Here is a 23,939-nt window from a genome sequence, read left to right as displayed (position 1 = left end):
CAAGATTTCTCCCGTGCATCCCCCATACTCTGGAACTCCTTACCAAGACACATAAGACTGACCCCCACAATCACAGGCTTCAAGAAGGCGCTGAAGACTCACCTATTCAGGAAGGCCTACAACCTCCAATAACACTATCACCGCACCCCCATCTGTACAGTCTCCCCCTCTCCTTCTGTCTCTACCCCCCTTCCCCCATAGATTGTAAGCCCTCGCGGGCAGGGCCCTCTACCCCACTGTGCCAGTCGGTCATTGTTAGTATTATATCTACCTGTATATTCTGTGTATTGTATGTAACCCCCAAATTGTATGTAACTCCCATATGTAAAGCACCATGGAATTAATGGTGCTATATAAATAATAATTTCCTTCTGCTAAGCTGGAAATGGTCTTAGCAGAGACACAGATTCCACCTGTTTAGATGGTGCACCAAAAAAAAAAAAAAAAAAAAAACCCGTGGGAGTTGCTCGTACATGCTGACAGATCAAGCAATCTTCCCTATTGCCAGTCTGTTTGAATCCTCTAAAGCCTGTTCACCATGTGTTTGACGTCACATAACTACTACTCCCAACACCCCCTAACAGCTAGGTCAGAGCAGCGTAGATGGTGGGTAATTCTCTCAGAGCAATGATGCTCTTGTCTAGAGGTACACTACCCAAAAGTAGCTCCTGAGAGCCTTTTAATAGAGCAGCAGGAAAATCACTTTTCCGCCCTCTAATTACAAGACCCAGTTCAGACCAAATCTATAATCTATATGACGGCCCAATACATAACTGCATGCCAAGTTTTTCAACAATCCAACATTTTTTTTTGTCAGCGAGTCTATACAGTGTAAACAGATTCAAACACTTAATTTAGTATATGTAGGATGAATGGAGCCCTATGGGTATGTGACCACAGTGGCACCTCCATATACAGCACGTTGGCTCCTAGGTTCGAATCCTGCCAATGACAACATCTGCAAGGAGTTTGTATGTTCTCATGCACAGTCAGCTTTACACAGTTCACAGAATATCAAATATAAAATGAAGAACTGAAACATTTTAGTTTATTATAAACCACATATAATAATCCAATTTAAAGTATAAAAATGACAAAATTGTAAGAAAAATGGCTTATAACACTAAGGACACACTTAGGGGCATATCATGGTACATAGCGCAGATTACTTTGAAAATGAAAGGGAAAATGATATCAAATTATGGAATCACTGACACTGCATATATTTAAGCAACAGCAGGGATGAAATACTGCAATGATACATCATCATGTAGTAATATAAAGTGGACCATCCGCTTGTGTACAATATCTGCAACAGAAAAAAAGATTATTTAAAAAAAAATAAAAAAATAAAAATCAAAGTTTAGTTTTGTTACTGTGATAGCATTGACACTCCGACAATGTAATTCTTAAATAAATCTGTTGGACATATTTTAATTAAATCTAATGAAGTAATAGATCTGGTTCCTAAAAAAGCTGTATTTTTTTTTTTTTGTTAAAACTGACTGTAGTGGCCTCTTCAATGGTTATACATTCCCTTATCTAATCTTGTAACACATACAAGCATACAAGTATTATTCTCATCTCAGCAAATCTTCTAACTCCCACAGAGGAAAATGGGAGCTATGAAAACAGTGTGGCACAGCTAAGGAAGACGCCCTCAATGCATTCTTAGTTCATTAGCATAGAAATAACATACTTTTTTTTGTCAAAATCCCTTCTGCAAATAAATTATATCACGGTGCTCATGGCTCTCAGTACTATAAGGTACTGGGGATGGTTTAATAAGGTGTCCATGATGACAAACTCCCTTTAACAGCTTGCCTAATCCCCAAAGACTTTATATGTCAGGTTGGTCATCTAATAAAATGTTATTGCACAATCTACAGCTGCAGGAGAGGGGACTTGGCCATCAGTAGACAGTTTATCACCACCTTGGAGAATCCAGTTAATCCTTCGCACTGTAAACATGGTGCCCACCGAGGAGCCACAGCTACCAGGTCTCCCTCTCTGATGATGGGCATCAACCAGTCCAGGGGTTATAGGGAATCTGACACCAAAACCCAGCTCCACAGAGAAACGGATTCATGTGACCCTAATCTAATGGTAATTTCCCCTTGTGAATAGCTACCTCCATTGTCGAGATATTGCTGTTTCTGTTAGTTAATTTGCATAGTGACAAAACCAGTGATATTGAGGAAGAGATTCCCTAGGGAAAACTAGGGTATGGGGGCACTCGTCCACATTAGGGAGAGTGTGAGCCTACATAAGCAGTACGGAGACTTACAAGTCATTCCTGCTCCGCTAGGGATTATGGGTAAAAAATATGCAAATCTATTCTCCTGGATGGAATTAGGAGAGCAGAGTGCACTTTGTACACCACCCTATAGAGGGCGGCATCCTTAACATCATGAACGACTCAGTTATAAAGTCTTTTAATCATAATGTGGATTTAATTGCTAAATCAGTATTTCTGTCCCAAAAGGAACAGATTCCTAGGGATTCATGTGACCATAACTTATCTGCAGGGCTGACCTCATACAGTATGCTGGTTTCTGGTGACAGACTCCCTTTAAAAGACTTGCAGGAAGAATTTTCTGGGCTTTTATGATTGATGACTTATCCTTATGAAGGTCCTCAAAAGAAGGCCAATACATGGATCATTGCTGATCAGCTGCTTAGACTAAGTGTGCCACTCCCTGAGCACTACACAGGCCATGTGAAGTCACATTTACATCTCATGATCTGTTCGCACAGCTAGGAGTAAGCTTCACAAAGTTGCTATAGAATGTACTGGGCTTGATTTTTAATGAACAGGTTGCATTTTTCACCTAAATGCTACTGTTCATGGGTCAATGGGCAGGGAGTCCAGGCGACAAAACTCAGGACAGATCATATTCCTCCCATTTTGTGGTCCAAAATCACTTATTAAAGTGTAAGGGTCCATGGAAAGCACGAACAGCACACAGTGGTCATTCATGTGGCGTCTGTGTCATAGGACACGTTTTCCCCATAAAATCATAGCATCTTATTGATGGGATATGACAGGTTTAATGTCTTACCGATCAGTGTGTATGTATTTCATGTTGTATATCTATTGGAGGTCCACGATGTAGGTTTGTCTGTATTTCTATATACTATACTGGTCACTCTATACTGGCAGTTCTTCAAATTCCTGTACCATAAAATGGTCATTTTATAACTGACCGCTTGGCCCCTCATCCACCCCAAAGATACTATAAAATTGCCTGTTGTATTTGTTAGCCTGAGCTGGAATCATGAGAAAGGAAGATATCCAGCAACTCTGGAGGACATCATTGAACCATGGATGTATATTAGTGAACGTGAGCTATTACGCTATTTGTAGCCACAGCTATGTATGATCTCTTATCATTTATTAAACACTTATTATTTTATTATAGTCTGGTGTGATTTGTTGTCATTGACCATTTTTGAGTTAACTTGTTAAAAAAAAGCAAAAACACCTGTTTCCTACAGTCTGTTCCATTTGCCACTTTAACTCCAGTATATATACACTCACCGGCCACTTTATTAGGTACACCTGTCCAACTGCTCGTTAACACTTAATTTCTAATCAGCCAATCACATGGCGGCAACTCAGTGCATTTAGGCATGTAGACATGGTCAAGACAATCTCCTGCAGTTCAAACCGAGCATCAGTATGGGGAAGAAAGGTGATTTGAGTGCCTTTGAACGTGGCATGGTTGTTGGTGCCAGAAGGGCTGGTCTGAGTATTTCAGAAACTGCTGATCTACTGGGATTTTCACGCACAACCATCTCTAGGGTTTACAGAGAATGGTCCGAAAAAGAAAAAACATCCAGTGAGCGGCAGTTCTGTGGGCGGAAATGCGTTGTTGATGCCAGAGGTCAGAGGAGAATGGCCAGACTGGTTCGAGCTGATAGAAAGGCAACAGTGACTCAAATAGCCACCCGTTACAACCAAGGTAGCCAGAAGAGCATCTCTGAACGCACAGTACGTCGAACTTTGAGGCAGATGGGCTACAGCAGCAGAAGACCACACCGGGTGCCACTCCTTTCAGCTAAGAACAGGAAACTGAGGCTACAATTTGCACAAGCTCATCGAAATTGGACAATTGAAGATTGGAAAAACGTTGCCTGGTCTGATGAGTCTCGATTTCTGCTGCGACATTCGGATGGTAGGGTCAGAATTTGGCGTCAACAACATGAAAGCATGGATCCATCCTGCCTTGTATCAACGGTTCAGGCTGGTGGTGGTGGTGTCATGGTGTGGGGAATATTTTCTTGGCACTCTTTGGGCCCCTTGGTACCAATTGAGCATCGTTGCAACGCCAAAGCCTACCTGAGTATTGTTGCTGACCATGTCCATCCCTTTATGACCAACATCTGATGGCTACTTTCAGCAGGATAATGCGCCATGTCATAAAGCTAGAATCATCTCAGACTGGTTTCTTGAACATGACAATGAGTTCACTGTACTCCAATGGCCTCCACAGTCACCAGATCTCAATCCAATAGAGCATCTTTGGAATGTGGTGGAACGGGAGATTCGCATCATGGATGTGCAGCCGACAAATCTGCGGCAACTGTGTGATGCCATCATGTCAATATGGACCAAAATCTCTGAGGAATGCTTCCAGCACCTTGTTGAATCTATGCCACGAAGAATTGAGGCAGTTCTGAAGGCAAAAGGGGGTCCAACCCGTTACTAGCATGGTGTACCTAATAAAGTGGCCGGTGAGTGTGTATATATATATATATATATATATATATATATATATATATATATATATACACATATATAATGAAAAATATTGAGATTTCTTACTACATATGGCTTTATTTGGATTGACTTGCTGTCCAGCAAGAAACTGTAGAAGCTTCTTAATATCAACTCTGGCTTCTGACATGATGTCTGTGTCTCTTTCCTGAGAGTCACTTTGTGAAGATTCAGAAACTAGAAGAAAGAAAAAACAGCCCACCCAGAAATTTAATCCCGCCACATGCAGCCAACGGAATATGAAACAAACAGCAAATAAATGTTACTTATAGTTGACAATGCCTGAAGCATAGTCTGTAATAAAAACAGACCCCTCCCATATTCTCTGCTGACTACTGATGAGAGTCAGTGGTACAATGTGTACATGTGGACTTAGGTACTACAACTGTCCAATTGAAGTCAGCGCTGCAGTACCTAAACGCACAGTATGGTGACTGAGCAGCACACTTCCAGCATGTAAACATTATCTGACTACTGGAACACCGCAGATCTAAAGAGGTGAATAACCCCCTTAAACGTGTGTGTGTGTGTGTGTGTGTAGTATTTAGTTTTTTAAATACATTTATATGTCGCTGTAGTTTCTGAATGAACTGAATAAAAAAAAGTTCTGAGAACTTATTCAAAGACCACAAAAGCACAACCAAATTTTTTTTTACTAACTTGATATATGACAGTAGATAGAGCACAGGCAGTGAATAAAGAGACACAATGCAAACCAACCTACCCCAAGGAGGATTTCCGAGATCTTTGAAATGTGTCGATACAAAAACTAGATCAGTTTCTATTTTCAAATTAATTTCTCCATTTCTATTGGCTTCGATGACCTTTAAAAAAAATAAATGCAGATTATGGGTCTTCTATTATTTTTGCTGTTCTACAACTTTTATTAAATATGGCCCCAGCAGACAAAAATATTTACCCTTAGATATGGTAAACTAAGTATATATAATATGTACATTCTGTCTAAGGTATCTTTTTTGTAATTAATGTTATTAACCCCTTCCCGCCGATGGCACTTTTTGAATTCCTGACCAAGCTCGATTTTTCAAAACTGACGTGTCACTTTATGTGGCAATAACTTTGGAACGCTTTAACTTACCAAAGTGATTTTAATATTGTTTTTTCGTAACACATTGTACTTCATGTTACTAGCAAATTTTGGTTGATATGTTTTGTGTTTAATTATGAAAAAATAGGAAATTTGGTGGAAATTTTGAAAAATATGCATTTTATAAAGTTTGAAATGATGTGCATTGCATACAGATAGTCAGACCGCCAAAATTATATCATAAATCTCATGTCCCAGATCTCTGCTTTATGTCGGCATCAAACTTTAGGCAACCTTTTAATTTTTACGGACATTATAAGGTTTACAAGTGAAACAACAATATTCAAAATTTTCAAGAATTTTCCAAAACCCATTTTTTAAGGGACTAATCCAGTTATGAAAGGGTTTTGAAAGACCCTTGTATTAAAGCCCCCCCATAAATCACCCCATTTTCAAAACTGCACCCCTTAAATAAGCCAAAACAACATATACCTAGTAATTTAACCCTATAAGTGCTTAACAGGAATTAATACAAAACGGAGGTGAAATTTTCAAATTTTATTTTATTTTACTAATATTTTCATTTAGCCCTAGAATTTGCACATTCACAAGGGGTTAAAGGAGAAAATGCATCCCACAATTTGTTAGGCAAGTTCTCCCGACTACCATAGTACCCCACTTGTGGGTGTAAACTAATATATGGACGTACAGCGAGACGCAGAAGGGAAGGCGCGCCAAAGAGCTTTTAGACGGCAGATCTGGCTGTGATCAGTTTCAGGAACCATGCCGCATTTACAAAGCCCTTGAGGTGTCAAAACAGTGGAAACCTCTAGAAAGTGACCCCATTTTGAAAACCGCACCCCTCAAAGAATTTATCAAGTGTTGTAGTGAGCATTAGTAACCCCGAGGTGAATATGTAAGCTGTGCGGAGTAAATTGGGTACACCAAATCCCATTCTATTTTCCCACTAGCTCCTATGACACGGACGGGGAAGAGGGGCATTCTGGGGGGTCAGCGCTGGTGTATTATCTCTCATAAGCTCTAAATATGGGGTGTCCCCTGAAATCGCTCGCACCGCTTACACATTTCCTTCTAGTCGCAGCCACTTACGTCCTAATGATTTGGTGACTTTTAGGGTTTTTGTCTTCATATTGTACAAGCTAGATTTTTATTTTTATTTTCTGGCAATGTGGCCATATGATGGCTTGGTGTTTGCGGTATTAGATGTACTTTTCAATGCCACCATTTTGGGGCCTGTAACTTATTGACTACATTTTATTAACTCTTTCTGGGTGGGATGTAAAAAGAAACATCAATTCTGGCATTGCTTCTTAGCATTTTTTTTCCCCGCGCAGTGTACAGCATAAGTAACATGTTACCTTTATTCTGCGGGTCGGTACGGTTACGGCGATACCTCATTTATATTATTTTTTAATGCGTTGCTATTTATGCAGAATAAAATTCAATTCAGGGAAAAAAAATTCATTATTTTTGCATCGCCATCTTCTGAAAGGCATAACGTTTTTATTTTTCGCTAGACAGAGCTGGTTGAGGGCTTTTTTTTGTGGGAAGACCTCTTCTTTTTATTGGTACCATTTTGGTTTTCATCTGACCATTTGATTACTTTTTATTGAACATTTTGTAAGGGAAAGGTGGTGAATAATCATTATTTTGTGCGGTTTACTAAGTTTTTTTTTTTTACGCCGTTCGCATTAAATAATGTTTTAATTTTATTGTTCAGGTTATTACGGACGCGGCAATACCAAATATGTAATGTTTTTTTCTTTTTTTCTTTATTTTACATAATAAAACATTTTATATGGGGAAAAAGGGATTTTTGGGGCTTTATTTATTTCTAATTTATTTTAAACTTATTTAAACTTTTTTATTTTTACTTTTTTCTAACTTTTTTTTTCTGTCCCCATGGGGGATTGAAGCAGTGATCGGCTGATCACCGCTTCACTACATATACGCTGCAATACACGTGTTACACATGTATTGCATTGTATAGGAAGCTGTCAGCCTGTGTGGACGCACTGGCTGACAGCTTCCTTTACGGCAGGATCAACCAGGTGCGTGAAGGGGGTAAGTGATGGGGCAGACCCGGGGTCACTGATCAGACCACGGGCTGCCCCCTACGAACACCGGCACCCCTTGAAACCGGCGCGGGTGGTGCCGATCGGCACCATAATACACTGAAACCCCGGAGGTGCCGGCGGTCATGTTGACCACCGGCATCTCAGGGGTTAACACCCGCGATCGGACCCGGTTCCGACCGCGGGTGTTACGGGGCATTGTCAGCCGTAACATACGGCTGTCACCCGCAGCGCATGGTGCGCACACAGGTTCTGTGTGCGCATCATGCAGCTGCAGTAATAGTACGGCGGTTTGCGGGAAGCCCTTCCCGGCAGCGCCGTACTATTACGGCGCATGTCGGGAAGGGGTTAATGTTTTGCATGGCACATATATAAACCACCTACTCAGGTTGTTAGGCCACACAGAGAGCATTATGGGGGCCAATTTGTGCAGTTTCAAGGCAATTACTCCTAAAAAGGCTGCTGAAATGGTCCATGACATAAAAAGGCTAAGGGCGGGTTCACATCTGCGCCCCGAAACTGGACAGGAGACGGAAACCTGCAGTCTTTTTTGAAACCCATTCATTTGAATGGGCTTGAAAAGTGTCCGGCCGTGAGCGCCTGTGAGCGTTTTGTGCTCTCCGCAGCGAAACGTTTTTTTTTTTTTAACCGGACTCAAAGTCAGACATTCAGGACTTTGTGTCCGGTTTAAAAAAAAAAAACAACGGTTTTGCCGCGGAGAGCACAAAACGCTCACAGGCGCTCACGGCTGGACAGTGAATGCCAGTTTCTGTGGAAAAAAAGATCAGATACTAGCAAGAAACATTGTTAACTATATCAAGTTTCTAAGTAAGGAGTAAGCTTGGAGTATTATATTATATACTGCTATAAAGCCAGCAGTGGACTAAATTCAGCTTTCCTGGTATGCTCCCCAGTGCTGGAGATATTGGTACTGTTATATTTGGCACCAATATCTTGTCCACTGTCAGAAAGCAGAGCCTTACAACCTAGTATCATCACTGGGCTGTGAGGAACCTCAACCCCCCTGACAGAACAAGTCTAGGAAGAATACTTTCAGGGGTGGGTGGGTTCCTCACAGCCCAGCTATGAAGTTAGACTGTAAGGCTCACCTTTCTGATAGCGGAACTAACAGCACAGATATCTCCAGCTCTGAGGAACATACTGGAAAGCCGACTGAATTCAGTGCACTGTTGGCTTTCTAGCGGTATTTAATACTAGACATCTATCTAAGATCCTCTTTAATTATAAAAGTCAAACATGGAAAGAAATTAAAAACACTTACTATAAAGTTGCTTAAATTTTTCATTCTTTCCACAACGCTCTTCATAGTTTTTATTGCTGGCAAATATACGCTTACCTGCAAAAACAAACAAAACCCAAATCACTTGTGGGACAGTGGCCGCCAAACATGTGAAATTCAAGGGTCACATTTAAAGAGAGTATGTCACCAAGGTGAAGCATATTATACCAGCATCACAGTTAGATAGGTCAGGCTCTCCTGAATGTAACAAGTTTTCCCCAACAAAAATTCACACCTGCGTTGCCGAGATATGTCCAGGTGACATCTCAGCATAGCTCCTTGGCCCTGTCACTCAAAGAAGGGAGGAAGCAGAAGGAGGTGCTGTGATTTTTTTCCACAGTGCATAAATGTGATTAGTTTAAATTCCATCCTCTGCTCTGCTACTGTACGTCATAGTGGGTTAGCTGACAGTGATTCCTTCATGGCTAATCCACTGAGAATTTTCCATGTGTGTCCATGGATGTAAAGGCATTTGCTATTTTCTATTGTATATGTATGGCAGGTGGGGTAAAGGGACATGCCTTTTTTCTCATACTTAAAGCGCAACTAAACTTTCAGACTAATTTTGCTTTTCTGGTAGTATTTGTGTCATTAATAAGTTTTGGAGTATATTTTATTATCAAATGTTGGATCCTTTCTGTGAAATCCTGCCTTTTTCCCCCTCTTTCCCGGCTTCTGTATTGAGAGCTTTTCCTGCTTCTCACTGAATGTTACTGTGTATAGGAGTACAGGCTGTGTAATACGAATAAAATTAGGAGGGGGCGGGTCACTTCAACCAGTTTTATCTCGGACACTATATAACTTACCAACTTGCTTTTTGCGTCATATGAAAGAGGGGATCCTGCAGTGCTAAATTATTTCTAGAGATATCATTGGTGAAAACAAAGCAGGAATTGGGATCTTTACATCATATACTGTTGTATATAGGTATCCTAATTGAAAGAGAATTTCCTCTTTCAAATGACACAAAAAGTAAGTTTGTACATTTTATAATGTTCAAGAAATAGCTGTTTGAAGCGACTCAACCCACCCTCATTTTCTCTACATCTTACACAGCCTGTACTCCCGTACATAGTAACATTCAACTATGGGAAGAATATGCAAATCCGCCTTCCATGATGTAATTAGGAAGACAGTTGCTGCCTCATTGTTGCAAACCAATAGAGGGCGCTCTATTGGTGACAATATCCCCGAATAGTAACATTCAGTGAGAGGCAGGAAAAGCTCTCGATATAGAAGTGGGGAAAGAGTGAATAAATGCAGGATTTCACTGAAAGGAGACAAAATATATCACAAAATTTAATGACACAAATACTGTGAGAAAACAAAAAAGTTGTCCGAAAGTTTAGTTACGCTTTAAGGGCTAGTTCACACGGGGCCAAAGGGGTGGATTTTGACAGCGGAATCCACGTCATAATCCGTCCCTTTACAATGGTGGTCCACTAGCGCTCTTTTTTCCGCTATTGGCAACTGCCGATAGCGGGAAAAAAAGAAGCAGGCTGCCCTTTCTTCAGGCGGATTCCGCGGCTCGCTGAGCTGCGGCTTCCGCCTGGCAGCCGCAACCTCCAGCGTTGGCCCATTCATTTGAGCCGACTCCGGGGTGGGGGAAGCCGCGACATCAAGGCAGGCGGGTTTTGACCATATTTTGACTTGGCTCCCCGAGTCAAAATATGGTCAAAATCTGCCCCACCATCCCTTGTGTGAATGAGCCCTAAGTCACTTGTTGCTCATTACTGCAGGGCCACAGCAAGGAGTTTCAATAAAACGCTGGTTGCTTGCACATGCAGTCACTCCATTCAAAGTCTATGAGGCTCAGTGGAAATATGTTAGGCAGTGGATAGGTGACAAGTCTCACCTTTTAGGTAAAAAGTCAGAGTAACCAATTTTTAAGATCTATACATTTTCTGCATTATGTAATACTTACATCAAAGTCTGGTACTATGGGCTCTTTAAAGTCATTCCACAGCCTTCTGGGAATAACACTTACAGGAATGTCATGTGTGACAATGCGACTTGTGCTTGAAAGAGAGGGCTTTAAAAAAAAGAAATAAAATAAATAAATCGCTGTGATGTGTATGTATCTACATTTTACAAGCTAAATACTTATATGCCACACCATGTCACTGAACTTTACATATGAGTGTATTCTGAAAAGTTTCTGACCGCCACATGTAGATGGCAACACTCGTCAACCAAACTTGGGGGATATGTTTGCACATGCGTTGGAACGTACTCACAAAAATTTCAGCCATTTTGCACCAGTGTTTTTTTGTTGACAGTCGTTGTAGTGAGTCGATGCAAGTGATTTTGTGAAAATGGATAAAATCGAATATCGAGCTGTCATTAGATATTTGTTTTTTAAAGGCAGTACTCCTTCGCAAATTAAAGACAAGTTGGACACTGTGTACGGCGACTCTGCACCATCATGCACCACCGTCAAATTTTGGGCAACTGAATTTAAACATGGCCGTACCCGCTTGGTTGGCGATGAACATTCGGGACGCCCAAAAACTGCAACCACGAACGAAAACATTGCTCAAGTTCACCAAATGGTGCTAGAGAACAGTCGAATGAAGGTTAGAGAGATAGCAGAGGCTCTCTAGCACAATTTGGTGAACTTGAGAAATGTTTTCATTCGTGGTTGCAGTTTTTGGCCGTCCCGAACGTTCATTGTCAACCAAGCTGGTATGGCCACGTTTAAATTCAGTTGCCCAAAATTTGGGCAAAGCTCAATATTCAATTTTATCCATTTTCAAAAAATCACTCGCATCGACTCACTACAATGACTGCCAAAGAAAAAACGCTGGTGCAAAATGGCTGAAATTTTTGTGAGGACATTCCAGCACATGCGCGAACACATTCCCCAACTTTGGTTGACAAGTGTTGCCATCTACATGTGGAGGTCAGAAACTTTTCAGACTACCCTTGGATTCACATATAACCGATCCAGATCGGGTCACATACGATTAGTAACATCTTTTTCATCCAATGACGGTTTGAGATAGGATGATGTGAATACCGATTAAATGAGCTGACCTACGATTTTGATTATTTTTTAGAATGCACATCACCTTACCAATTCTACTGCTACTGTGAGGCAAGGACAGTGTTTATTTGTCAGCTTGATTTTTATAGCTTTGGCGTTCTGTGCTGTTTTTAAAGCTCGAGAAAGGTTTTCAGGCACCAGCTCCAAATAAATTTCATTCTGTTCAGCAGACACACCTTCCATTTGATACTCATCAAAAAAATTGGCCTAGAAAAAAAAAAGATCCGTATCACATAAAAAATATCAGTCCCTTTTGGTGAAGACAAAACAATACATCCCTGCAAATGTAATACATGATCACACTGTGGAAAAATTAATATAGCGGGAATGTGCACCAAATTTATGAAATGTCGCACAATATTAGATAGATATCTAATCTATCTAATACTTTGTGCATCTGTCATCAAGTACAAAACACAGGAATACATCATTTCCAATATACTTTCTGTATTAATTCCTCACGATTTTCTAGATATTTGCTTGCCTTCATTCTTTGTTTACTTCAGTGGATAAAAGTCAGTCTAGGGTCATGCAATCGAAGGTCTGTGGTCATGTGATGGGTATACAGGTGCACAGCTCAGACATGTGTCTTGTAACAAGCTGTGCACCCGTGTGTTCATCACATGACCATGGACTACTTTTTTAGCTACTGGAAAAAAAACATGAGAAAATAATACAGAAAATATATTGTAAAGTTTTATAGATTTTCAATATACAATGAATAACATGTATTTACTGAAACTGGACAACCCCTTTCAAATTTTAAAAAGTTGACAATTTTTTGTGCAAATAAGCCGAAAACCTTATTTTAGGCAGCAAAAATCTGGAGCAAAAAGCATGATAAATTCCCTCTTACATTAGAAAAAAAAATCAGTCCTTTAGTCCATTATTAAAATTGATGACCTACCCTAAACATAGGCCATCAATATCTAAACCTGGAGAAACTCCTTTGGCTGACAAAATCAATTTAATCCACTATGGATCCACATCATGCATTATTTCAGTCACCTATGTTTGGTAGTATAATATTCTAATTCTACATAAAATGTTATCTTATAATATTTTAGAATTAAAAACATTTTTTTTATATTTACCTTCATAAAATAGATAATTTTAAAGCAGAGCAGTGATATACAAGAAACAACCACTTCATAGATTTGCAGTCAGAAGTTGTTCACTCGCAAAGGCTTTCCAGGATAAATATTTGATTATCTATTCTTAGACAACCAGCTCCCTGGACAATAAGCAATCTGGCAAGCACAGCAATTATTATAGCGGCTTAGCTGGTATTGTAGCTTACCCCATTCACTTGAATGGGACTGAGCTGCAATCAGAATATGACTGATGAATGTGTTGTCATGGTGCTTATGAAGCAGAGCTCAGGGAGCATCGCTCTTACTTCAAACAGCTGATTCATAAGGGACCTGGTAGTGGGACTCCCAAAAAAACCCTAGAGGCTAAGCCCCCACAAGGCGGGAAAAGCTGCTTTTTTTGGTTGCAGATTTATCTGCGTTTTTTTGTGCCAAAATCAGGAGTGGGTTGAGCAGAAGGGAGAAGTATATGATAAAAAGTATCCGGACACCTGGCTGAAAATGACTTACAAGTTCGTGGTGCCCTCCATCGGTAATGCTGGAATTCAATATGGTGTTGGCCCACCCTTAGCCTTGAGGACAGCTCCCACTCTCGCAGGCATACGTTCAATCAGGTGCTGGAAGATTTCTTGGGGAATGGCAGCCCATTCTTCCCGAAGTGCTGCACTGAGGAGAGGTATCGATGTAGGTCGGTTGGTGAGGCCTGGCACGAAGTCGGCGTTCCAAAACATCCCAAAGGTGTTCTATAGGATTCAAGTCAGGACTCTCATTACAGGGATGTTATTGTCGTGTAACCACTCCACCACAGGCCGTGCAGTATGAACAGGAGCGCGATCGTGTTAAAAGATGCAATCGCCATTCCCGAATTGCTCTTCAACAGTGGGAAACAAGAAGGTGTTTAAAACATCAATGTAGGCCTGTGCTGTGATAGTGCCACACAAAACAACAAGGGGTGCAAGACCCCTCCATAAAAAACACGACCACACCATAACTCCACCGCCTCCGAATTTTACTGTTGGTACTACACACGCTGGCAGATGACGTTCACCGGGCATTCGCCATACCCACACCCTGCCATCGGATTGCCACATTGTGTCCCGTGATTTTTCATTCCACACAACGTTTTTCCACAGTTCAATCGTCCAACGTTTACGCTCCTTACACCAAGCGAGGCGTCGTTTGGCATTGACCTGCGTGATGTGTGGCACCCAATCACCTGACCACGTTCAAAGTCCGTGAGTTCCGCGGAGCGCCCCAATCTGCTCTCTAACCATGTCTAATGTCTACTGAGGTCGCTGATTGGAGTACCTGGCAGTATGTGGCATCACAATGCACCTAATATGAAAAACGTATGGTTTGGGGGGTTTCTGGATACTTTTGATCACATAGTGTATTTCCCATTTCCTTTACAGCCACTAATAGCTTTGGATCAAAAAATATTAAAATAAATAAATAAATATATATATATATTTACACAGTGTTGACCAAAAGTATTGGCACCTCTGCAATTCTGTCAGATAAAACTCATTTTCTTCCAGAAAATGATTGCAATCACAAATTCTTTGGTATTATTATCTTCATTTAATTTGTCTTCAATGGAAAAACCACAAAAAGAATTGTCAAAAAGCCAAATTGGATATAATTCCACACCAAACATAAAAAGGGGGTGGACAAAAGTATTTGCACTGCGTGAAAAATCATGTGACGCTTTTCTAATTTGTGTAATTAACAGCACCTGTTACTTACCTGAGGCAACTAACAGGTGGTGGCAATAACTAAATCACACTTGCAGCCAGTTGAAATGGATTAAAGTTGACTCAACCTCTGTCCTGTGTCCTTGTGTGTACCACATTGAGCATGGAGAAAAAAAAGAAGACCAAAGAACTGTCTGAGGACTTGAGAAGCAAAATTGTGAGGAAGCATGAGCAATCTCAAGGCTACAAGTCCATCTCCAAAGACCTGAATGTTCCTATGTCTACCATGCGCAGTGTCATCAATAAGTTTAAAGCCCATGGCACTGTGGCTAACCTCCGTAGATGTGGATGGAGAAGAAAAATTGACGAGAAATTTCAACGTAAGATTGTGCGGATGGTGGATAAAGAACCTCGACTAACATCCAAACAAGTTCAAGCTGCCCTGCAGTCCGAGGGTACAACAATGTCAACCCGTACTATCCATCGGCGTCTGAATGAAAAGGGACTGTATGGTAGGATACCCAGGAAGATCCCCACTTCTTACCCAGACACATAAAAAAGCCAGGCCGGAGTTTGCCAAAACTTACCTGAGAAAGCCAAAAATGTTTTGGAAGAATGTTCTCTGGTCAGATGAGACAGAAGTAGAGCTTTTTGGGAAAAGGCATCAACATAGAGTTTACAGGAAAAAAAAGAGGCCTTCAAAGAAAAGAACACGGTCCCTACAGTCAAACATGGTGGAGATTCCCTGATGTTTTGGGGTTGCTTTGCTGCCTCTGGCACTGGACTGGTTGATCGTGTGCATGGCATTATGAAGTCTGAAGACTACCAACAAATTTTGCAGCATAATGTAGGGCCCAGTGTGAGAAAGCTGGGTCTCCCTCAGAGGTCATGGGTCTTCCAGCAGGACAATGACCCAAAACACACTTCAAAAAGCACTAGAAAATGGTTTGAGAAAGCACTGGAGACTTCTAAAGTGGACAGCAATGAGTCCAGACCTGAATCCCATAGAACACCTGTGGAGAGATCTCAAAATGGCAGTTTGGAGAAGGCCCCCTTCACATCTCAGGGACCTGGAGCAGTTTGCCAAAGAAGAATGGTCTAAAATTCCAGCAGAGCATTGTAAGAAACTCATTGATGGTTACCAGAAGCGGTTGTTCGCAGTTATTTTGTCTAAAGGTTGTGCTACCAAGTATTAGGCTGAGGGTGCCAATACTTTTGTCCGGCCCATTTTTGGAGTTTTGTGTAAAATGATCAATGATTTGACTTTTTTTTCATTCTCGTTTGTATTTTTTCATTGCAAGCAAAATAAATGAAGATATTAATACCAAAGAGTTTGCGCTTGCAATCATTTTGTGGAAGAAAATGAGTATTACCTGACAGAATTACAGGGGTGCCAATACTTTTGGCCAACACTGTGTATATATATATATATATATATATATATATATATATATATATATATATACACACACACACAGCTTTTCCGCCATGTGAGGCCATCGCCTTAAACTTTCAAATAACTTTTGATTTGTTGTTAGCACTTGTGCCATTAATTCAGTACATTGCTTTCACTAGATGTTCAGGTTGTGGTGTAAGACAGGATAGGTGTGTGTGTGTGTGTGTAGATCACCTTAAAGTACAATATGTATTTGTGATGTTAAAATATATATTATATATATATATATATATATATATATATATATATATATATATATATATATATATATTCTCAAGGTCACAGATCTATGTGTAAAATTTCCTGAACTAATGTTTTCAATTAGTGATATCTCTGGAAATATTGGGACAAATTATCATGACTAAAAAAAGAAAAATGTCTTTGTTGCATACATTTTGCCTTTAAAAATGAACGCTGTTCTGTGATTGCTTGCTATTGGTAGGCAAAGACATTTTCACTTTTAGACATGAGACTACATCTACCCCAAGGACACTACATCCCCATAAGTACTGTCCTATGTTTTACAAATGCCTGAGAAATCTGTTTAAGTGCATTCCCCCATCCCCAGCTTCTTAGCACTGCACAAGAGCCTGCTCACCCCTACACCTGGGTAAAGTAGTGTATAGATTTCACTGTAGAGAGAACAAGGAAAGTAATAAGGAAGTACAGGATTATATAGAAAGGAGCAAAAATGTGTTAATAAAGCGAGTTACAAAATGCATTAATACCGCCAATGCATTAAACCCTCACAAGATGATTTTTTTGTAGGAGTAGGTACAGCAAACCATGTAAAAGTATTAGGAATATTACCTGGCAGAGTTCACACCACATGCTAACACCTCCATTAGCCACTTTGTCGGTAAGTATGAAGTAAAGATTGTTTGCCGTAAGCCGTAAGGTGCAAGACTTGGTCAGCTTTGTTATTGTGTTAACAACCCCTAAAAAACAAAGGAAATTTTAGATCAGCAAAGCACTAACACAAACTTCTGAATTTACAGAATAAAGATCTCAAGATAATATTAAATGGGTTGTCCAGTCTCGGTAAATAAATATTGCTTGTGTAATGAGAAGTTATACAATTTTGCAACATACTTTCCACATAGATAATGGAATAATGAATGGGCTGCGTATCACATTGAAAGCAATAGGGAAAAAAGCAGCCCTTTCATTTCTATGGGGAGCGCTCGTATGCCGGCTCCCATAGAAAGTAATGGGATCTGTTTTAACGCCGCTGATTCGAAATGAGTTACACGTTCAGAATCAGTGAGTGTATACTTATTGTGAAAGCAGCCTTATAATATTAGTAGGATAGGATGTGCATATAGCGATATTAAATTACAGATTGTTTGGTGTTACCTACACTTATCAGCATTTGCTTCACAAATGAAGCAATGGTCTTTGGGGGAAATACTTCGGGACACTTTGTACTGTTTTTAATATTACCCAAGAGACTGGGCAGACAGTTTGTACCAATATTTCACCTGTACTGCCCAGTAATATGAACACAACAACCCACGTCCACTCTAAAGAAAAAAACCCAAAAAAACTAGTCTTGTAGAATTGGAAATGTAGACTCTGTAAGTAGTGTTCGCTTTGCAAAAAAGTGAATAACGGCATAATGTACATCATCTAATTCAACTTCATTAGATCCTGGAAATTAATCTCAGTAAAAAAAAATTATATAAGTCACCTGCAGGATATCTTTCCTGCAGAATGTCACACATACAGATATAGAAGATGTTATCTGAACTTTTGCAATGAAATTGCTGCAGCGTGATATCTTAAGAGAAAAGTGAATGATTAATTATCACATCAGTTAACCCACATGGTAAATGCTAACATCTGTAAGGAGTCTGGATGTTATCCCCGTGTTTGCATGGGTTTCCTCCCACACTCCAAAGGGATACTGAAAGGGAAAATGTAGATTGTGAGCCTTAGGCTATGGCCCCATGGGACGCCCCACAGCAATAAAGCGCTGCGGAAAAAAAATGCGGTGGCAACGCATCACGGGTCTTCCCGCAGCACTTTAGATGGAGAGTTTGCAGAGTTTTCCTCCATGGACTTTCTGTTACAGTTATACCTATGGGGAAACCACTGGTGTTTCCATAGGTATAATTGACATGCTGCAGTTTCCAAAACTGCACTGGTTTTGGAAATCGCAGCCTTCCCGCACTGCGGTTTTTAGCGCTGTGGGCATGGGCTTCACTCGAAACCCATCCACTTTGCCCTTACTGTAAAACACAGCAAATTTTCCTGCAGCATTTCCATCCTGTGGAGCCACAGCCTAATATGGGCACATGGGGATCCCTGAACGCATTAAAAAAGCGGTGAGCAATGAAAGCATAAGGACCCCATACACTATAATGCGGTCAATGTGTTTTCCACGTGGTGTCTGCACGAATCATGAAGAGAGAAAAGTACTTCAAGAACTACCATATACACTTCAGTATAAGCTGAATTTTTCAGCACAGATTTTGTGCTGAAAAAGCCCCCCTCGGCTTATACTCGAATCAGCAAAAAAAAGGAAGAGGGAACCCCAAGCAGACTGCCCGAACGGTATACAGAACACATGTCAATCAGGCCTGACTGACAATGTCTGTAAAAGGCCTGTGGAATAAGTTGGCGCTACACAGTACCAGTAATAAAATTAAATAATGACAAAATTCTCCTTTTTTAATCTTTTCTCCCAAAATAAAGGTATAAGAAGCTATATAGTAACAGCAAAAAAAAAAATAAAATAAAAAAATTAAGGCTATGCACTTGCAGGACTTTTCTCTCCGCATTCTTCAAGTGGAATGGGGAAAGTCATCCCTGAACGGTTACACAAGTGTGAACCTAGCCTAAATTATTCCACAGCAGTCAACTGAAAAGAAAAAAAAACAAACTTACTTTATATAGTGTTTTATTGTGAAAAATTAGTAAAACATAGCTACACACAAACCTGCCCTGTTTTTGGCACAATTTTTGACCGACAGATGTAGGCAATGTTCTTGTCAGAGTCTCGATTTGCAGACTCCGTCAGTGTGTTGAAAATTGCTGGACAAAAAAAAAAAGTGCTGGAAGTCAAAACTTTTTCTTGTTTTTTTCGTTAAAAAAAAAAAAAAAAAGGGAAACCCCTGACATATCCCATTCCCATACTGTATGCCGTAGTCCTCCCATAGACCAGAACAAGGGACACTGCAGTGTAGATAGCAGCAGGGCATTAGCCAGCAAAAACGTTCAAAAAAAAAAGAAAAATGCCTTTTGTTTTTATTTTCCCCAGTGTGAACAGCATGCTATTGATAGGAACAGTATATAGCGCCATATGAAGTAATAGGACTGCCGTATGGGGACAGATCTCTGTTATTTACCAGACGTGTATAATACTAAGAGAACATCCAGTACCCTACAAGGAAGCGCAGTAGTATCTACTAGTATAGTATCCGTATACTTTCTGGAGAGGAGGACATGTCCCTAACCCATAACATGTCTGCTTGTGTGAAGCCTCTATCATGCAGTCATAGGTCTGAGTACAACCCTGGAGCGCACACTCCCGAGTACAACCCTGCAGCGCACCCTCGCCACATACACAGCACAGCAGGTAATACGCACTAGTGAAGTGATTCAGACAGCTCACGTCCACTATCTTACAGCGGAACTTCATCCCGCTCCCTCTTCTAGCGGCAGCTTCCTCTTCTGCTGACGTAACACACACGTGACATTCGCAATCACGTGTCCGCTGGTGAGCCTGCTGTTAGTAGTGCCGGTAGTCATGTGGTCTCGTGGTGACAGTTGTGGCTGATGATAATAAAGAGGGGACATACGGCACAGGCTGCAGTGGAGGAGGAACACGACTACAAATGAGCAATGAGGAATAATGGATACAATAAATTAACCCCTAAAACACATCAATTGATATATTTTTAATGATGGTTAACCCCTTATGGGCACAGCTTAAAAGTATTTTAAAGGGGTTGTCCAGGCAAAAAACATTTTCTAAATGGGCAGGGCAGTGATTTTTTTTTCTAATCCAGTGCTGTGGTGCCTTACAGAGGAGTCTGGTCCTCCTGGTCCATTGTCTTCTGGCAGAAGCCTCTGCTGCACGTGACTACTGAAGCCAATCAGCGGCCCCAGCGAAGGACATGTGAAGTCACTACCTGTCACATCCCGTGGTCTCTTCTTGAGGCCGCTGATTGGCCTCAGGGGTCACATGACCTCAGTGGAAGGGATTGGCAATGTCACAGTTGGCGAGCAGTTTCACTTTTAAAAGTCACCAGACCAGCAGAACTGGACAGTGCTGGGAGGACACCGGAGTCAGAAGATCAACCCCGTCACCCCTCATACTTCCCTGGGCTTCCTCACTGCCTATACATAGTTCCCATAGGAACTACTGAAATAATAAAAAGTTAAAAATAAAAACTTTAGAATTAAAAAATATGTAATGTAAACAAAAATAAATAAACATAAGATAAGATAATCCTTTAATAGTCCCACAGTGGGAAAACTTCAGTATGTTACAGCAGCATAGTAATACAGATACAGGATAATACACAGTAATATATTATGGAAGTAAACACACATATGCTGAGAAGATATACTAGGAGTCCATAGTAACTAGGGAACAGAAGAAGAAAGGAGGTTTATCTTCCTTATTTATGTGAACTTTGTAAAATGTTCTAAAAATTTAAATAAAGTAAGAATTGGAAAAAAAAGAAGAAGAAAGAAGGAAGACTTCATAGTCATAATCATTAGTTTTCTGTATGGAGTGATCTTCACTTGGTCTGATGTAGATTATACAGCCTGGTCGCGGTTGGAAGGAAGAACTTACTATAGCGCTCCTTCTCACACTTGGGGTGAAGCAGTCGGTCACTTACAGTGCTGTCAAGTGCCATCAAGGTCTCATACATGGGGTAGGATTTGTTCTCCCGCATGGAGCTCACCACGGACAGTATCCTTCTGTCACCCACCACCTGTTCTGTGTCCAGGGGGCTCCCCAAGAAAGAGCTGGCCCTTCTGATCAGTCTGTCAAGTCTATTACTGTCCCTAGTTTATATACTACTCCCCCAGCAGGCCACATTGAAAAAGATGGCTGAAGCAACCACAGAGTTGAAAAAGGCCCTAAGAAGTGGCCCCTGGACTCCGTAGGCCCTCAGCCTCCTGAGCAGGTAGAACCTGGTGTGACCCTTTCTGTGCAGCACCTCCAGGTGATCAGCCCAGTCTAGTTTATTATTGAGGAGCACACCCAGGTACTTATTGGTCTGACTATCTCAATGCATGCCCCTTGGATCTCCATCAGGGTCGGAGCACTTCTCTGTTTACTAAAGTCCACCACCATCTCCTTGGTATTCCCAGCATTAATCCTGAGGTGGTTCCGCTGGCACCATTCAACAAAGTGCCGGTTTAAGTCTCTGTATTCCCTGTATTCTCTGTGATAAGGCCTACTATTGCAGAGTCATCGGAGTATTTCTGTAAGTAACAGCTGGATGAGTTGTACCTAAAGTCAGCAGTGTACAGTGTGAAGAGAAATGGGGCAAGAACTGTACCTTGTGGTGCCCCCGTACTACAGATCACAGTGTCAGACACACCGTCTTGGGCTCTCACATACCGAGGGCGGTTTGTCAGGTAGTCTAGTATCCAGTTGGACAGGTGATGGTCCACACCACCAAGGTTCAGCTTCTCCCTCAGTAGCCCTGGCTGAATGGTGTTGAACGCACTGGAGAAATCAAAGAACATTATTCTCACAGTGTTCCCGGGTTTCTCCAGGTGAAAGAGAGCTCTGTGAAGAAGGTGGATGATGGCATCATCTACCCCAATGCCCGGCCGATAGGCAATCTGGAGGGGGTCCAGAGCGGAGCACACTAGAGGGCGTAGGTGTGTCAGGACTAGTCTCTTTAGGACCTTCATCAGGTGTGATGTCAGTGCTACAGGTCGGTAGTCATTGTAGCTCATCGGGTTAGATTTCTTTGGTACTGGTACCACACGAGATGTTTTCCACAGTTGAGGTACCACTCCCAGCTTTAGACTCATATTGTACATGTGCGTAATAACACCACACAGCTGGTCTCCGCACATTTTAAGAACTCTTGCGCTTATCCCATCAGGTCCTCCGGCCTTGTCTGCTTTAATCCTCTTAATTTCCCTACACACTTGAGACTCCTTGAGGATCAGATAGTCAGATTGCAGTTGACTGCAGGTCGGTGGGGGTTGGGTCTTGGTGTGTGAGGGGAGGGGGGTTGACTGACATGCTGGTGAAGGGAGCGTTGGCTTGGAGTCAAATCTATTGAAGAATAGATTAAGCTCGTTAACTCTGGGTTCACACTAGCGTACGAACTCCATTTTCAGGTTTCTGTCTTCTGCATGCAGAAAACGGAAACCTGTCAGATCGGGTCCGGCCGTGAGCACCGGTGAGCGTTTTATGCTCTCCGCTGCAAAACCGTTTTTTTTTTAAATCGGACACAGAGTACTGCATGTCCGACTCTGTGTCCGGTTTAAAAAAAAAACGGTTTCGCGGCGGAGAGCATAAAACGCTCACGGCCGGACATCTTTCAAACCCATTCAAATGAATGGGTTTGAAAGAGTCCTGCAGCTTTCCATCTTCTGCTCTGTTTTGTGCAGGAAACAGAAACCTGTATGAACGGAGATCGGGCGCAGATGTAAACGAGCCCTGAGCCACTTCCTGTCACCTTCTATCTGGGGACCAGCCTTTTGTTTATGTCGTATATTTCCTTCTATTATACTTATATGGAAAACGCTAACATTTTGACATGCTGCGATTTACAAAAATGGGAGCGTTTTTGAGATCGCAAAATTTCTATTGCAGATTTTTTTTTTTTGCCAGAATCCCATCCACTTTGCAGTTACTGTAAAACAACACAGCCAAATTGCAGCGTTTATATCACATGGGGCGTCTGGTCAAAAGAAGATTTGTTTATGTGAAATGGGTGATTATGGGATATACTGTATTCTGCAATGTGTACTAGCTCATAGAAATATCCATGTGATATTTCAGAATCCCTCTAGATGGCGATGTATTACTGTAAATCAACAAAAGATTAGCGCTTATTGGAACTCATAAACCCATCTATATTTTATATGCCTGTAATTCCCAGAGTTTACTATAGATTCTTGGAATATAATCTATTTTTTACTGCATCTTATTTCATAAATCGCTTCCATATTTTGATTAATATATAACATGACATTGTCGCAAACTCCCACTGAAGAATCTGACACTCCACATACATAGAATAGCCCAGATTAGTTGGAAGATTCTATGGTAACGTCAAAAGTTAGACAGTTATTTTTATATCAAAGCAAATATAGATGGATTGGCTAACATTCAGGTTTTTTAGGAAATCTGAAAAAAATGGCTTAGAGAACTGTTGTCTTAAGTTATAAATTATTAAAGCTATATTTTGTATGTCTTGGGTGATCTCCAGTTACAGTATA

At 41.0% G+C, this 23,939-nt stretch overlaps 1 protein-coding gene across 1 annotated transcript; it reads right to left on the bottom strand.

Annotated features, from left to right (window-relative positions):
• Positions 1-1,118: 1,118 nt before the first annotated feature.
• On the bottom strand, positions 1,119-20,187 carry HUS1 (HUS1 checkpoint clamp component). Its single transcript, XM_075272214.1, has 8 exons — positions 20,103-20,187; positions 17,322-17,449; positions 12,301-12,477; positions 11,149-11,256; positions 9,207-9,281; positions 5,505-5,604; positions 4,829-4,957; positions 1,119-1,309 (listed from the first exon to the last, which is right to left on the bottom strand). The coding sequence occupies exons 1-8, from the start codon at positions 20,152-20,154 to the stop codon at positions 1,227-1,229; spliced, it is 852 nt and encodes a 283-aa protein (XP_075128315.1). The 5' UTR covers positions 20,155-20,187; the 3' UTR covers positions 1,119-1,226.
• Between the last annotated feature and the right edge of the window lie 3,752 nt (positions 20,188-23,939).

Source organism: Leptodactylus fuscus, chromosome 4 (genome assembly GCF_031893055.1).
Source record: "Leptodactylus fuscus isolate aLepFus1 chromosome 4, aLepFus1.hap2, whole genome shotgun sequence".
NCBI classification, from domain to species: Eukaryota; Metazoa; Chordata; class Amphibia; order Anura; family Leptodactylidae; genus Leptodactylus; species Leptodactylus fuscus.
This window is presented reverse-complemented; position numbering and strand designations above follow the sequence as displayed.

Coding starts and splice junctions, on each gene's coding strand:
- HUS1 (XM_075272214.1), bottom strand. CDS start 20,154: ATGAAGTTCCGCTGTAAGATAGTGGACGTGAGCTGTCTGAATCACTTC. Junction 9,282..11,148: donor CCATAGTACCAGACTTTGAT/GTAAGTATTACA, acceptor TTGTTTTTGCAG/GTAAGCGTATATTTGCCAGC. Junction 1,310..4,828: donor TCCAAATAAAGCCATATGTA/GTAAGAAATCTC, acceptor TTTCTGTTGCAG/ATATTGTACACAAGCGGATG.